Here is a 15893-nt window from a genome sequence, read left to right on the forward strand (position 1 = left end):
GTGTTCTGTCTTATAGAATAACTAAAAATGTTAATTGTCTTTAAAGACAAATAGTACGACAAACTTGTTACAATAAGGAAGAAAGAAGCGTCCCTGGGTGGGCTTGAACCACCAACCTTTCGGTTAACAGCCGAACGCGCTAACCAATTGCGCCACAGAGACAACTGACACGCAATTCTTGGTTAATCTCAGTACAAAGTCTTTGGACAGAATTCCTTTTTGTCCCTGCGAATCACGCTACTTCCGGACTACTTTGAGATTTTGTTGTTCTCCTTTATGACATCAAAGGGGAACCCCGCGCTGCAGCTGCAATGGCCAGCAACAGACAGTAGCAAAGAATCTGATGTTTATTTAGAAATATATTTCAGTCACTATCAGAGAGATGAGTGGCAGAGTTAGGAGAAGAAAATCAACTGTCATCAGATGGCAGCAGGCTGGAGTCAATCTACATAAATCATCCAGCACAGAACAAGCAGCTTTATTATTTATGTTGATTTTGTATTTGTTTAGATTACCTATTCACTTTCAAGGCAACAGAATTATCTTTATGCTTTATTTTAGCTGAAAAGAATAAAATGCCTAAGAACTTAATGTTCAAGTTAAGGAGATTAAATAAAATGATTTTCATTTAATAATCATTTGTTATACTTTCTATTTTTACACTTTTGATTGAGGACAATGTTTCCCCTACAATTATCCAAAGGAGGCGCCCTGCCCCGCCAACAAGGTAGTAATAGTACGTTTTCACAGTTGATGTCATTCATTTTAATAGATCATCTCGTGAGCGATTTCTGTCCCTGCGTCTTTGCTACTCTACTTTCAATGGCCAAACTTGACAAAAGCTGGATGAAAACACACTTCTCATACTCTGTGCCACCGACGGTGAGACACTGAGTTACGTGCGATCGCCCAGTTTCAAACTTTGTCTAATAATACACAATAATTTTAGATGGAAGTGACAGTATTTATGTGTCTTACTCTACAGTTACTTCAAGTTTTTGGAATAAAAAATTTAAATAAATTTTCTGTGTCTGTGATGGTATATGGTAATCACAATCTGCAAGTGATATGTCATGGTGTGTCCATGACATATCGTGTCAATAACATGTCCATTCACCCGGGGGTGGGGTGAATGGGAGTTGGGTGATGCAGAGGGAGAATGTGCCTGTGGGGTGGTTTGCCTAGTGCACCAAACAGACAAGGTTCACCTCTGTCCTCACCATAAATAACTATTGATCAATATAACTGTTTATTAATTGCTGATAAATATTTAATTTTTGAAACAAAAAAGGTCTTTGGTCTTTTACTGTGAATAAATGTTAGCTGCTAGTGATTCTGAAATATTGTTGACAATGGCATCTTCAACTCCAACTCCACAGCGATAAGCAAACTGAAGGGGGTCCTGATGGTTTACTGTTTGGCCCACCTGAGTAAGCAAACAGTAAACCATCAGGACCCCCTTCAGTTTGCTTATCGCTGTGGAGTTGGCGTTGAAGATGCCATCATACACCTGCTTCAACAAACCCACTGTCATCTGGACAAAGCCAGCAGCACTGTGAGGATCATGTTCTTTGATTTCTCCAGTGCATTTAACACAATCCAACCTGATTTGCTTAGTCAGAAACTCCAGAAGACTCAGGTGGAGGCCTCAACAATCTCCTGGATCAAAGACTACCTGACAAACAGACCACAGTTTGTGAGACTGAAGGGTTGTGAGTCTAACCAGGTAGTCAGCAGCACAGGAGCACCACAGGGGACTGTACTCTCACCATTCCTTTTCACTCTGTACACCTCAGACTTCCAGTACAAGAGAGACTCCTGTCATCTGCAGAAATACTCGGATGATTCTGCAGTCGTGGGGTGGATCAGAGATGGACAAGAAGCTGAGTACAGGAAGGTGGTGGACCGCTTTGTGGCATTGTGTGGAAACAATCATCTCATCTTCAACGTGACTAAAACAAAGGAGATGATTGTAGATTTTAAGAGAAACAGGAATAAGTCAAAAACTATTTCTATCATGGGAGAAGAAATGGAGGTGGTGCAGGAGTATAAATACCTCGGTGTTCACCTGAACAACAGACTAGAGTGGAGATGCAACAGTGAAGACATCTACAAGAAGGGACAGAGCAGACTGTACTTCTTGAGGAAGCTTAGGTCCTTTGGTGTTTGCAGCAAGATGCTGCATATCTTCTATAAGTCTGTTGTGGAGAGTGTGATCTCTTCTGCCATCATCTGCTGGGGAAGCAGCATCAGAGCCAAGGACTTAAAAAAGCTCAACAAGCTGAGAGATAATTGTGGAAAGACGGATTCTTCATAAAATGAAGAACATTATGGAGACCCCTGAGCATCCTCTTCATGAGACTGTCCTACAACAACAGAGTGTCTTCAGTCAGAGGCTTCTTCAGATCTGCTGTAAGACGGAGTGCTACAGGAGATCCTTCCTGCTCACAGCCATCAGCATCTACAACGACTCTTTGAGGAAACCTTCATAATATGAGCTACAACATTTAATTTCCCTTTGGGATTAATAAAGTATTTTTGAATTGAATTGAATTGTTATGCATTCATTAGGCACAACATATCACTGTTGAAACATTAAGTACTTCAGGAAAGATTTATAAATTTAGAAGTGCTTAAAGTACTAATTGTCTTTAAAGAAAGTTGAAATTGTCTGGCAAAATTAACAGTCAGAGGAAAAAAAAATATTACCGTCCCTGGGTGGGCTCGAACCACCAACCTTTCGGTTAACAGCCGAACGCGCTAACCGATTGCGCCACAGAGACACATGATCGCCACATGAGGTCATCCTTTCACTTAACACTCATACCGCTGAAAATTCGCGTCGCCAGAATAAAATGAGGCAGTTGAGGAAGCTTCCATGTCCATGTTCTATCAAGCTAATGTTAGCTCGTGTGCTAACAAGCTAAAGTTTAGCATGCTCAGAAAAACTAACGCTAGCACGCCATTAGCATCTCCTCCTACACTACGTTGTCATTTCCAACTATACGGAAGACCTAAAAAGTGCAACGACATACAATAAAACCCACACATGCCATGACAGCGTGGGCCCGTGTCAGAATACAAAAATCATGCCGGGTCATATGGTATTTCGAAGCAGAGTGGCGCAGCGGAAGCGTGCTGGGCCCATAACCCAGAGGTCGATGGATCGAAACCATCCTCTGCTAAGTGTTTTTTTCTCTCCACAACAATAGAACTTTCCACTAATTTCATGAGACATTGAGTCACACATAGATAGAATCTTTCCTGTTAAGTTTTCTTTAAGTTACTGTTGATTTGAATATTATTTCTAAACGTCACATCCAGTATTTTAGTGTAACAATGTTGACAAAAGAATAATTTTGAGAAAAAACTGTTATTTTACAGAATCATTGTGAGATAGAAGTGTCTCATTGTTTCATTTATTTTACAATGTCAAAAGACCAATATAATGAATCTAAACAGTCTATGAATCTGCCTCTCAGGCTCTGCTGTTGACAGTCATTCTCACTTGCATTGTTTTTTCAAAATGAAATGTTAAAAATAAAGCCTTTGTGAAAAATAAATTCTCCTCCTACCACATAGCAATTTGAAGCAGAGTTGTGCAGCAGAAACAATGAACTACTTATCTTTAGAGAGGAAGATAGATTAAAGAATCATCACAGTTAATGGTGTAACCGCAGTTAGGACAGACTGAAGCACAGGTGATATCTTTGTTGACCCCAGCCATGGGCGGAACAAAAAAGGCTGAACTACCAAAAGACAGCAAAAGAGACTGGTAAAAACTAAAAATCCAGTTTTTACCCATTCCCATGAGCAGTTTCCAGGAAGGAGGAGTTTTACAGCTGGAATCCCGGTGATGTCATAGATGTATAAAACTGTATGCACAGCTGCAGCTCTTATTCTTTGCCAGCCAGCCCCTTCAAAGACTGCATCGAGGAAAACATGCTCCTGAACCTCTTGATTTTGCTGGCTGAGTAAAAGACTGCATCTTTGAAATTATGTCGTCTTGGGGAAACTCCTCTTTCCACCACTTGTCATTTTCACTGCATCTTTATTAATGTGACCTCCAGCCAAAGAGGTTTCTTGATTGCCGCCTGGCGCATTGCAAGCAAGAGCTTGAATGCACAAGCACTTTTTATTTATAGTTGAATTTTAGACATTTATTCAGGTTGTTTTTAGTCTGATGTTTATGTTGTGAGTGAGTGCACCACTGATGCCTATTTAAGTTTGGTGTAGTTTTGTATACAATGACAATAAAGACTTCAGTTCAATTCATTTAAATTCTAATTACTTGTTGGAAGCGGTCCACCTCCCCCCACCGCCTTGTTCCACCTGAAGAAGATGGCATTTAAACCGCAATCCTGCATGCTGCTTGTGTGTGCCAGCCCAAGCAAACACTTGCCCCAGCTGTTCATAAGACCTGCTCACTCACTGGCTCAATCGCACGTCCTCTTGTTCATCAGAACTATGCACATAAGAGGTTGTGTCTTGGCAAGAAATAATTAGGATTAAACAATTTAAATATAGTTTTTTCATTAGGTTTTGCTTTGCTTATGATGCTTAACGTTTTGAGTACTAACAGGCAACTGAGCCTGATGTTCAAAAAATTGTTTTGTAAAGTTGAAAACTGGTAACAAGTCACTTTACTACTGCAACATATGTCGTTTTATCTGAGTTTTCCCTTCATCTCCTCACTAACCTGCATAAAATGCATCCACATAGTTCCCTGAACGTGCTAAATTTTTTCTCCATTATCCTGTTATCCCTCCATTACTTTGCCATCTTATTAGTCCATAAATGTTTTAAGCTGCCATTTTAGTAGTCCATCACTCCATTCAATCACAATCAGCCCCTGTAATGGGGATTTCTAATTTGGCAAATGTTTAAAAAACATTTTTTTATTAGAATAATATTTTATTTACCCTTCTGCTTCTCATTGTGAACTGTTTGCTCGAACACCAAGAAACTGTTTTCTTAATTTATTTCAAAGCTAATTTGACCTTAATGCCAACTCATCAAAACAAACCTTGGTTCTTGAACATACATATTCACACTGAACTGTGATATCACTGCAGTGTGCTTATGCACTCCTTCATTCATTGTTCTATATTATATATAACACACCTCACCAGGCAGGTTTTCATTATACAATAACTGACAGAGACTGAGAGCTGCTTAGCTATTAATTCTTGACAATCAGGTGGTGCCCCAACTTGGTCATTTTGATCAAAATTACTCACTTTGTTAATAACTAACCAAAACAATCCTATTGTTACACAGCATAGGGTAAGAAAAAACACTTACATCTATCTTACAGCACGAGATGCTTCAACCATCTACATTTAGTGTTGCATCATAGTCCATTGTTTCCTTTAGAAAACTACATAGATAAAAATAAGTAATAAAACCAGATCTTTACTGAGCTTTATATGTTCTGTTAGCCACAGAGGACCTGCAGTGGGTCAAGTTATTGAGGACACAACTGTTGGTGAGCATGGATAGGTTGGAGTTCAGATTTTCTTTACTTTTTTTGCAATAGCAATCTCCTTGATCCATTTTTTCTTCTTTTCCTTTGTCGTCCTCTTCCACGTCGCCCTCACTCTCTTCATCACTGCGCTCGTCTTTTTCCAGCTGCAGAAAAACAATGCCACGGGTTAACTCTGAATAAAAGAAATATGGAGCTTTTTCACTATTGGATAAGTTAGAAATGCTATCCTAAGTTCAAGCATCCCTGCTGGTTCTCACCTTGCCTTTCAAGAACTTGTAAACCATGCGTAAGATTAGGCCTGCCCAGAATATGTGAAGAGCTTGCAGCACCATCAGCAGGACGTTAAATAAGTAGTAGCCAGTAAAGGGCTCAAAGACCTCCATGGACAGGAGCAGGGTGGTACGAATGATTCTGTATGGTATCAGGCAAGAATCAGTTCTCCAACATGACAGTTCTTTACAAAAGTATTCACACAGCTGCATTTCCTGATTTCCGTTTGCCATATAATCTGTAAGTTGTTCTGTTTCATTTTTATTAAACTGACAATATGCTTATCCCAAGTCCCTGTCTGCAGTTTGGTCCACATCTTACCATGGGTGTCAGGTTTTGCGTGTTAACTGGGGGAGCTGCAGAGATCTACAGCTCAGGCAGAAAAATCTGTTCACAGGACAACTGTTAATCACGCAACTCTGCCTTTGATGAAAGAGTGGAAAAATATAAACATTTAGAAGGTGTTCTGATCAGTACGGACAAAATGGAGCTCAGAGGCCGGAAGACTCGCCTTTCAGCAGGACAGCAACCCTAAATATACAGACAGAGCTACATTAAAAGGGTAAAAATTAAAGCTTATTCACTGGTTAGAGTTGCCCAGTCAAAGTCTGGAGCTAAATCCAATTGGGGGTCTTGAAAATAGATGTTGACATCCAATCAGATTGAGCTGAGATATTTTGCAAGAACGGCTAAAAAATTGAGTCACTAGATGTGCAAAGCTGACAGAGACATGCCTGAAAAGACATGCGTCTGTAATTGCAGCAACAGGTGATTCTAGAAAGTATTGACTCAGAAGTGCTGAACACAAATATCCACCAGACTTTTCAGATTTTTATTTGTGGCAGAATTAGCATAATTTCACTTAACAGAGTGAAAAGGGAGATTAATGCTATATCCAGTGCACTTTAATTGACATATTCCATATTCTGTAGTACATACTAAAAACAAATTCCTACCTGCTGGGGAAAATCACCAGTCGAGTCACAAGGAAGACCACAGCAAACACAACAAACAGGGAGTCACATGTCTTCCTCCAGCCGGTGCCATAGTTGAACATCTTAGCAGACTGTAGAATCAGCAGTAATTATACGTTACAAACTTTATTAACCCTAAAACCTCATGTTATGTATTTTGTAAGGTTTAGGAGACCAAAATATGAGTATACTATGGAAGACAAGACTTCTATGTGATCTCAGATTAGAGCGTTACAAAAGCAGATTTAGAAGAGAAAATTGTATACTTACATACGATGCATACTAAATGTAGTATTTTAACAAGTTTATAAATCCTGCATTGATTTTGATTTACATTCTAAATTAGTTTGTTTCTCATGCAAAATGTTTTCTTATATACAAGCAAACTAAGGTCACATTAGACTGCTACTGATGTGATTTTTAGATATCAAAATCACAGGATCCTTCTGTAACGTCCCTGCAGGTTACAACTGGCATCTCAGTACAAATCCTTTTCTTAGAACAGCCCAAAGTACAGTTTGAACCTTTGGTTGTAGTCTTGACTGAGTTAGACTTTTTTTTTTACCTTTGATCGGCCTACACAGAGGTAACAATTGTTTTTATGAGACCTGTTATATTTCCAGTGCAATTACCTCTAACAATATGTCAGACGAGTCATGAAGCAGCATGACCAAGGTGCCGATGCGGATGTAGTTTGCACAGTAGGAGAAACTGAGTAGGAAGATGGTCACCAAATGGTGGATTACCTGCTCCTTAAAATCCTGGTCAAGCAAATATATAGATTAATTGAGTCAGCACGGAGAAACAGGGATAACCTTCAAATGTCAACACAAGAATTTGGTCTTTAAGTCACTAATTTACACATGTGGACAGATGTTTGTCACTGAAGCAGAAATAAAGTGAGTGAAGCATGAACTGTAACCAGGCTGATACAAGCATCGTTAGCACCTCTAAAGGGCAAAAAGAACATTAATCAGTGAAGGAATGTTGATATCTTTACCTTCCTCTTGATGTCAACGGAGATCCGAAGGAGCAGAGAGCCATAAAACCCCAACTCTAGCATGTAGTACCAGAAATGAGCTCTCTCTAAGGACTGTAACCGAGAGAGTGATTGTAAAACATGCAAATGCAGTTGTAGACATGTTATTGATAACATCCTAACCCCTGCGCCCTTTATGTTCTCTTGCTTTTCTCTTCCTAGAAGCTACACCTGGCCTGACTCTGCATCTTCCCGTGACACCTTCCTGGGGGGGGACGTCATCCAAGCTTCTGCTGCCAGCAACTTAATGCTCACCTTCTAGCGACGATACACTTGGCCCTGTCCTTCAGTGTTTAACCCTTTCTCTCTCCTAGACATGGCTACTGATTGAGCTTTTACTGTGACTAGCTCTATGTGCTCTCTTTCAGACTCTAAACTTGAAAACTGGCTCAGAATTTACCTGTTTTTTCTTCCTAGATGAAACGACTAAAGGAGCTACATCCATTAACATTTACTTTTCTTTCCCATAGAAAGTACTCCTAGATTAGTGCTTCTGTGTTCTTTGTGTCTCTGCTCTGTTCTCTCAAACCTCCAGTCGGTCGTGGCAGATGGCCGCTCACACTGAGCCTGGTTCTGCTGGAGGTTTCTTCCTGTTAAAAGGGAGTTTTTCCTCTCCACTGTCGCTACATGCATGCTCAGTATGAGGGATTGCTGCAAAGTCAACGCCAGTGACTGTCCACTGTCTCTACATGCTCATCCAGGAGGAGGAAATGCTGCAAGTCACTGACTGGATGCAATCTGCTGGGTTTCCTTAGATAGAAAAACTTTTTAACCATTTTAAATAAATAATTGCATCTGACTTCACTGTTCAATAGTTAGGATTAATTGGAATGTATGTACCTGACTTGAAATCTATATGATTCGATTGAACTGACTTAGTCCATTTTAAAGTTGCCCACCTTTCACACAATGCAACAGGAAACAACACTCTCCAATTATTTTTACCTCTGCCTTCCTTCCTCCCTGTTGGATGGAGTAAGGGGGAGTCAGGTTTAGCCTAAACCGGCTCAGTTATGGTTGAGGTGCAAACACACCCTCCATTTCTGCTACCTGTATGACCCCCTGTCTTTTCCAATGGTTATAATTAATCTGACAGAGAGAGGTATCCCAATCATTGTGGTTTCTAGTCTAACACTGGCCACCAGTGGGCTCTAGATGGAAAAAAACTTTATCAGTTTATTATTTTACTTAGTACCCCTACACATAGCCCATTCTAAAATGTCCAAACTCTAACACTCAGTAGTTTATTCTAACCTCCCCAACAACCCCGTAACATTCCAAACCCTTTGTGGAGTGCCTTGAGATGAAATGTGTTATGAATTGGTGCTATATAAATAAAAACTGAAATTAATAACTGCAAATCATCAAGGCCCTGAAGAACCGAAGCAGCTTAGACCACCACACTTCCACCAACATGTTTGGCTGTCAGTATGATGTTCTTTTTCTGGTTTGATGTGTTAGTTTTTATGCCAGATTTTCTCAAAAGTCTTGGAGGTCATCAATATACTTTGGGGAAAATTAGATAGACAATTGTCTTATTTTTAGTCAGTAGTTTTAACCTTGGAATTCTCTGGATGCCACTTTTGCCTCTTTCTTGTTGTTGAGTCATGAGCATTCTCCTTAACCGAGGCCAGTGAAATCTGCAGTGTTTTAGATGTTGTTCTGGGTTCTGTTGTGACCTCCTGGATGAGTCATTAAAGTGTTCTTGGACTTACCTTGGTAGCACGTCCACTCCAGGGAAGGTTCACCATAGTTTTATGTTTTCTCCATTTCTGGAAGATAGTTCCTACTGTGGGTCGCTGGAGTCCAAAGGCCTTAGAAATGACTTCACAACATTTTCCCGACTGATAGATATCAATGACTTTTTTTTACTTTGTTCTTTAGTTTTGTTTTTGGATCTGGGTAAGGTATGTTGCCTTTGAGATATTTTTGTCTACTTCATGTTGTCAGACAGGTTCTGTTTTACAGATTCCTTTATTATACAGCTCCAACAATAATCAGCCCTGGGTATGGCTTGTGAAATTGAAGCAAAAATGTAATCAAACAGTTTATTTATGTTTAACAAGGGGCAGGACATTATCACATAGGGTCAGGTTGGTTGAATAGCCTTTTTTCTTAATCAGTGAAATCAACATTTGAAAACAGTTTTTTTTAATATTTACTGAGGTTTATCTTGTCTGATATTAAAATTTGGTTCGGCGAACAGATGTGTTACAAAAAACCCATTACCTATAAAGGGGGGGGCAGCGAATATTTGTCACTGCACTGTATCTCACCATAGGGCAGACAAACGAGGGGAAAATTTAACTTTAATCTTTAAATACAAGTACAACAAAACCAATTCGATAAACTAGCTAATAAACAATATTCACGAGATGAATTTACAGTCTGTGTTTTCACCTGAATAGGATAATGCCTCCAACATTCCCTGTGATCCCAGAACCAGGGTCTCTGTTCACAGAGGGATAAGAAACATAAAAGATGGAGCCAGAATAGATCAAAATAGGCTGACACACAAATGATTTCATTTTGAACTCACGTTGGTTAAGGAGGCCAGTCCAGCTATGAACGCTGACAGGTAGAAAAAAAACCTCCAACTGTAAAACGGTAAAAAAAATGATCAGTCAACAGGACATTTTGGTAAAAGTGTTTCAGTTAGCTGCAGGATATGTGGCTCATACAATGCTTGTAAAACATAGCCAATGTTCTCAGGGAATCTCCCTGTGCTACCTGTGAAGTTTTAGGTCCTGTAGTAGACCCAGTGTTCCTAAAGAAGACCATCTGGAACTGAAATAAAGACCGCCTTAAGGAAAAGCACTCACGCAGCTTCAGCAAACTTCTTGGTTTGACTGGGTCGGTCTTGGTTCCGGCGAACTCTAAACCAGCTCTCAATCTGTCTCTGGGTTTTTCCACATAGCACCATCAAATTGACAAGTTCACTCTAAAATGACAGAATAGGTGATGTAAGACAAGGACTGAGTTATGAAATCTTTTCTGACGGGATTTTAGCTTCATGCAAAGTTTCAGTGAGAAGAAGCAGTTGGTGTAATCGCAGTACATGTGATTTGTTTCCCCCTCAGGCTGTGTTTTCTAGGAACTGGGACTATATGAGCCTTGATTTATTTGTGCATTTCCATGCAGTGGCTAACCATCAGCACCATTATGGTCAACCCTATGAGTAAATGCTTTTCAGAATCAGTGCCATTTGAGCCCTGACATCTGTGCTAAAGATTCAAGAGACTTCAGTGACTTTTCCTTTAGGGTTCAAGCTCTGGTTGGCAAGCTGCAGTTTTTGGGTGGTGGCGCAGGCTACACAGAGCTAGTTATCCTGGCTAAACATTTGCTGAGCTGGAACCCGCTGTGCAAGGTCTCTCCTTTACAGGGTGGATACTGAAGCTGAATGTCAGAGAGAGGTGTAGGATGAAAGTGATCGATTTACTACACTTATAAGACTTCTCCACTTCATCAAAGGATCCCACTGCTTCAGTGTTACATCGCAAAAATGCTAAGCAGCCAATTTCTGCCAGTTTTCTGCTCAAACCTGGCATAAGCTTCAACCTCCAAATTGCTCCTTATATTTTCATGCACCTCCACTGAACATATTCAAATCAATACCATGTAGGAGATCTAAAAGGCTAACATGAAGTAGTCCTGAAATCCTAAAAATATTTCCCATTTTTAACGATTATGTTATACATGCATTTTAATGCTAACCGTCAAGCACGTTGGTAGGGGGTTGATGAATTGGGCCAATTTTACATCCATTCAAAAAGGATGTATTTTATGATTTTTTTTTAGTTTAATCAATCTTTCTTTATTTTACTGTAAAACAACAGTATAACACAAAAGTGTTCAAATATCACTTGCATTTATAATTCATTACATTAAGGTATTTTGTCAGGGTTTGAGCTTTCTACTTTTGGATGTTTCACTAAAAGTTGCATTGTTGCATCTATTGCTAAAGATATCTGATAACTTACTGTCAGAGTTAGACACACTAATAAACTCAGAGAAGGTGCAATGAAGACACAAGCGAGTCAAAGTTATCTTCGGCTGGCCAGGGAGAGACAGTCCATTCTCTCAGAGGAGCTGCCCTGTGTCACAGCCTTTTATTAAAGAAAGAAAAAAAAAAAACACTGATGTTACAGCATCATTGGTGTGGCTACACACAGTTTCACAAATACAAGTCCTACTGAATAAAACTGGTTCTGGTCAGATACTGATACAGCTCACACATCCACATCTGGCATCCAAGGACACGTAGATTGGCTGGGGTGTGAACAGCCTGCTTCCCAAACTCCTCCGCACACACACTAATTCCTGCTCAGTCTGCATAGCAACCACCCAAATGCAACTCTAAAACATGATGACAATTCTGTTAATAGTTCATAAAAGTACTTCAAAGATAAATGTAAAAAATATTCAAACCACTTCTATCAAAGTTCACCAAACTAAAAAGATGAAAATGTCTTGTAATGTTAAATCATTAGGATAAAGAACCTTTTTAAACTAAGCATTGATAATTCATACACAAATCTTCCTACACTTACGCTAACCTGGAGCATGATGTGTGAAGATACCAACTTATGTAGGAGCCCATTAAACTGACCTGTGTGGGCTGCTTGCTCCTGTGAGTGTAAAACGACTCCAGCTGCGGGGAGAGGGTAGCGGCCACTTGCAATCTATTCTTCACCCCCAGACATCTGGCGATAGGTGGGGCCAAAAACCTGCAGATGAGGAGAACAAAGCAGAGATTATACAAATGTTGTGGGATCATGATGACAGGCAGTCTAGATTAATAGTATTATACATAAGGTCATTGAGCTTTTTTAAAAATGCAGTTTTTCTGAACAACAGATTATAATGAACTGCCACAAAAACTGAAAATCAGAGTTTTTTATTAGTTTTCACTACTTGAAATCTGAAAATTATACCATAGTATTGAAGTAAAACACTGCTAAGACATTTTAAGTGCACTCAATGAGCCAATGAACACACCGAGGGTGTGATCGAACCCTTGATTTTCATTCTCAACAGGTTGCAGCACAGGTCACTCAAGACGTGTTATTATGAACAAGACAACATCTATTTAATGTTCTATAGAAAGTGAAGTTTAGAATGAAAAGTACTGCCTATAATCGCTACGTCTTCAACAAGTAATCTTTCAGTCGTTTCTTTTTTTTAAATTCTCTGACGATAACAAACGCTGCTCCACTCAGCTTATGTACCTGCATCCAGGTCTGCAACCTGGGGCTCCAGAGCAGCATGTGGCTCTTTGGGCCCTTTCCATTGGCTCTTGATTACTTTGGAAAAACATTATATACAGATGACCACTGTTTTTAAAATAGAATACATAATAAAAACCAGGGTATTCCTCAGCAAAATGGCATTGATGGTACCTTGAATTATCTGTACTTGCACATTGTAATTGCCAAGGAAATAGATGCTTCATTTATTTTATTTTTTTTTTTCATTTTGTCTTCATTTTTTTACAAACATGGAAAGGCCTCAAAGCCCTTAACAGGTAGTATTTTCCCATGTTATAAATGTATAATGTTTTCCTTTGTTCTAAAACCCTGAAAGACAACTGAATTGTTCTCAAATTTAAAAAAAAAGGATAAAACTTGATAAGTTATTCTTCTTTAAAGGGTCATGATAGCTGCATAGAACCATTCATTATATAAGAACATATTACTATAGTTGCACATTCCACAAATCTAGCCTTTGTAGAAGAGTAGCAAGAAGTCCAATTCGCAGTATGCAACCAGCCATGAAAGGTAAGAACAAACATGTGGAAGAAGGTGCTCTCTCAGTTTAGACCAAAACTGAATTTTTTCAATGCAAAACTCTAAATCTAACACTGCATTTACTCTGAACGCACCATCCGCACCATGCAACGTGGTGGTGGCAGCATCATGGCGTTTTTTTGGGTGAGATACTAAAAAAAGTCAAGTTTGAGGGGAAGATGGATGGAGCTCAACACAGGGCAATCCTCAACAACATGTTAGAGGTGGCGAAAGACTGGAAACTGGGACACAGGTTCACTTTCTAGCAGGACAACAACCCTAAACAGGAAACTAGAGCTACAGTGGAAATGTTTACATCAAAACATATTCACGTATTAGCATCGTCCAATCAATGGCTAGACCTAAATCCAACAGAGGATCTGCAAGAATACTTAAAATTTATGTTTATAGACCCTCTCCATCTAATCGGATTGATCTTGACCTATTAGCTGAGCAGAAAGGGGAAACATTTCAGTCTCTAGATTAGCAGCCGGCATACCAAAACACTTTATTTTCCACTTCCACTTCGAACCACCTCACAGATGGAACATCTCCCTGGTAGAACCTATCCTCAGACACCAAACCTTTCCTGGACAGTGAGCTCAGATGTGCTGTACCTCTCAAACACACAGCGAACTACAACAAAAGCCAGAGCGAGGGGCAGTGCGATGAAAAGATCCTTGGGATGAGGTCTCTCAGAGTCCGGCAGTTGCTCCAGGTCTTTCCAGGCCACACCAGGAGGAAGCCAGTACTCCTGCCTCCACAAGTCTGGAAGTAGGTCCATTCTTTTCTGCAGACAAACTGCAGGAGTCTGCAGGAGAAAAGAAGTGCAGAGAAGCTCAACAAGCAAACATGACTTAGTCCTGGTGTAACTTCATTTGTGTTGGTAGAAAGCCTCAGAGGTCACCTTCACTGTGCCCAGCTAGGACGAAACAGGTTTGGTACAGTAAAAAAAACTAAAAGCTTATGCATATAATGTTAAGCTTTTCCTGAATGGGAATTTTTCTCTACCTCAATACCCTAAACAAATTAGCTCAAACCTTCACTGAATGGATTTAGTATTAATGCAAAGGACTCACAATGTTCCAAAACACAAAATTATAGAAATTAAAAGAACGAAAAGCAAACAAAATAAATAAACTGTGAATATTTTCACTAAATGCCCAATCATAAAGTGCAGCGAGGCTGCAGGAGGACACTGTATTCATTATTATAGTGAGAGACTCGAGTTGCTTGAAGCCGTTCAAAGAGACGGCCTGAGAGCAGAACCATACCTGTGAGCAGGAGCTCTGTGGAACCGGTGTGCTGATCAAACCTGCAGACAGAACCGCAAAAAACCCGCTCAGACGGAAATCTGAGTGGGTCTCTGTGGCACAGGCTGCAGAGGGATGCACCTCGGTGCCGCTGTATCCCGACGACGACACCAGAAAGAGCGCAGATACATCTGCCAAGCTGGACAGGGTAAGAGGAAGTGGAACGTTCATATTTCAAAATAAAGCGCTGATCATTTGTTTGGGTCTACAGAACGGAAACGCGATGGCAAAAGAGGTTATTTTATAGGTAATTACTGGTAATTTTCAGGTTTTGCCGCAGTTTCCTGGTTGGGTGTAGGTGTGGACTTTGACTGGGCCTTTCTAACACATGAATATGCTTTGATATTAAACAATCTATTGTAGCTCTTGCTGTACATTTAGGGTTGATGACCTGCTGGAATGTGACCCCCTGCCTCACACTCAAGCCCTTGGGAAGTTTTCTTCCAAACCTGCTCTCTATTCAGCTCCACCCAGCTTGTCATCAATTCCCCCAGCTTCCAGTTCCTTTATAAAAAAAACCCTCCCCACAGCTTGATAATGCCATGTTTCACAGTTCAATGTTTTAGCCTCATAATTGTCCCAAACTAACACTAACACACACTGATACAACCCCCTCTTAATTCAGCTCAGCCAACTATGGTCTGTCTGATTGTCTCATAGTATTTGAGGAAGGATCAGTACCTATATGTTTATGAGGAAATCTTTTCTGTCATGCAGATCAAATAGGAGTACAGTATTTCACAGTACTACAGTTATGTAGGACACCTTTGTTATGTCTCAAAAACACTCTGTAAAAATGCTATTTTTCAGCTGTGTGTGGATTAGGATGGTCTGGTTGAAGGGTGTCCTCTGCTCTGCATTAAAACAGTGAAGCATAATTTGCATGTGTTAGGTGTGAGCTGAGTTCAGCTTGTGTTTTTGTTTTTCAGTCATGTGTAAGGTGAAATCTATTCAAATGTACCTTCCGGAGTGTCATGTCAGACATATGGAAATCAGTCTTTTAAATCAGCCCCTCCTCCAGCA

The 15893-nt window shown here is 40.0% G+C and overlaps 1 protein-coding gene and 3 non-coding genes across 4 annotated transcripts; 1 reads left to right on the top strand and 3 right to left on the bottom strand.

The window, feature by feature from the left end:
- Positions 1-88: 88 nt before the first annotated feature.
- Positions 89-162, bottom strand: trnan-guu. The gene has a single exon. It is a non-coding gene; the product is annotated as a tRNA-Asn (tRNA).
- Positions 163-2709: 2547 nt separating this feature from the next.
- trnan-guu lies at positions 2710-2783 on the bottom strand. Its single transcript has one exon. It is a non-coding gene; the product is annotated as a tRNA-Asn (tRNA).
- A 330-nt stretch (positions 2784-3113) lies between these two features.
- On the top strand, positions 3114-3185 carry trnam-cau. Its single transcript has one exon. It is a non-coding gene; the product is annotated as a tRNA-Met (tRNA).
- A 218-nt stretch (positions 3186-3403) lies between these two features.
- On the bottom strand, positions 3404-15007 carry LOC124869452 (ceramide synthase 2-like). Its single transcript, XM_047367300.1, has 11 exons — positions 14832-15007; positions 14175-14368; positions 12381-12498; positions 10594-10712; positions 10311-10368; positions 10172-10222; positions 7733-7825; positions 7365-7493; positions 6715-6824; positions 5746-5899; positions 3404-5631 (listed from the first exon to the last, which is right to left on the bottom strand). Exons 2-11 carry the CDS (start codon positions 14339-14341, stop codon positions 5416-5418), a joined length of 1215 nt encoding a protein of 404 aa, XP_047223256.1. The 5' UTR covers positions 14342-14368; positions 14832-15007; the 3' UTR covers positions 3404-5415.
- Between the last annotated feature and the right edge of the window lie 886 nt (positions 15008-15893).

The sequence above is a fragment of the Girardinichthys multiradiatus genome, chromosome 6 (genome assembly GCF_021462225.1).
Source record: "Girardinichthys multiradiatus isolate DD_20200921_A chromosome 6, DD_fGirMul_XY1, whole genome shotgun sequence".
NCBI classification, from domain to species: Eukaryota; Metazoa; Chordata; class Actinopteri; order Cyprinodontiformes; family Goodeidae; genus Girardinichthys; species Girardinichthys multiradiatus.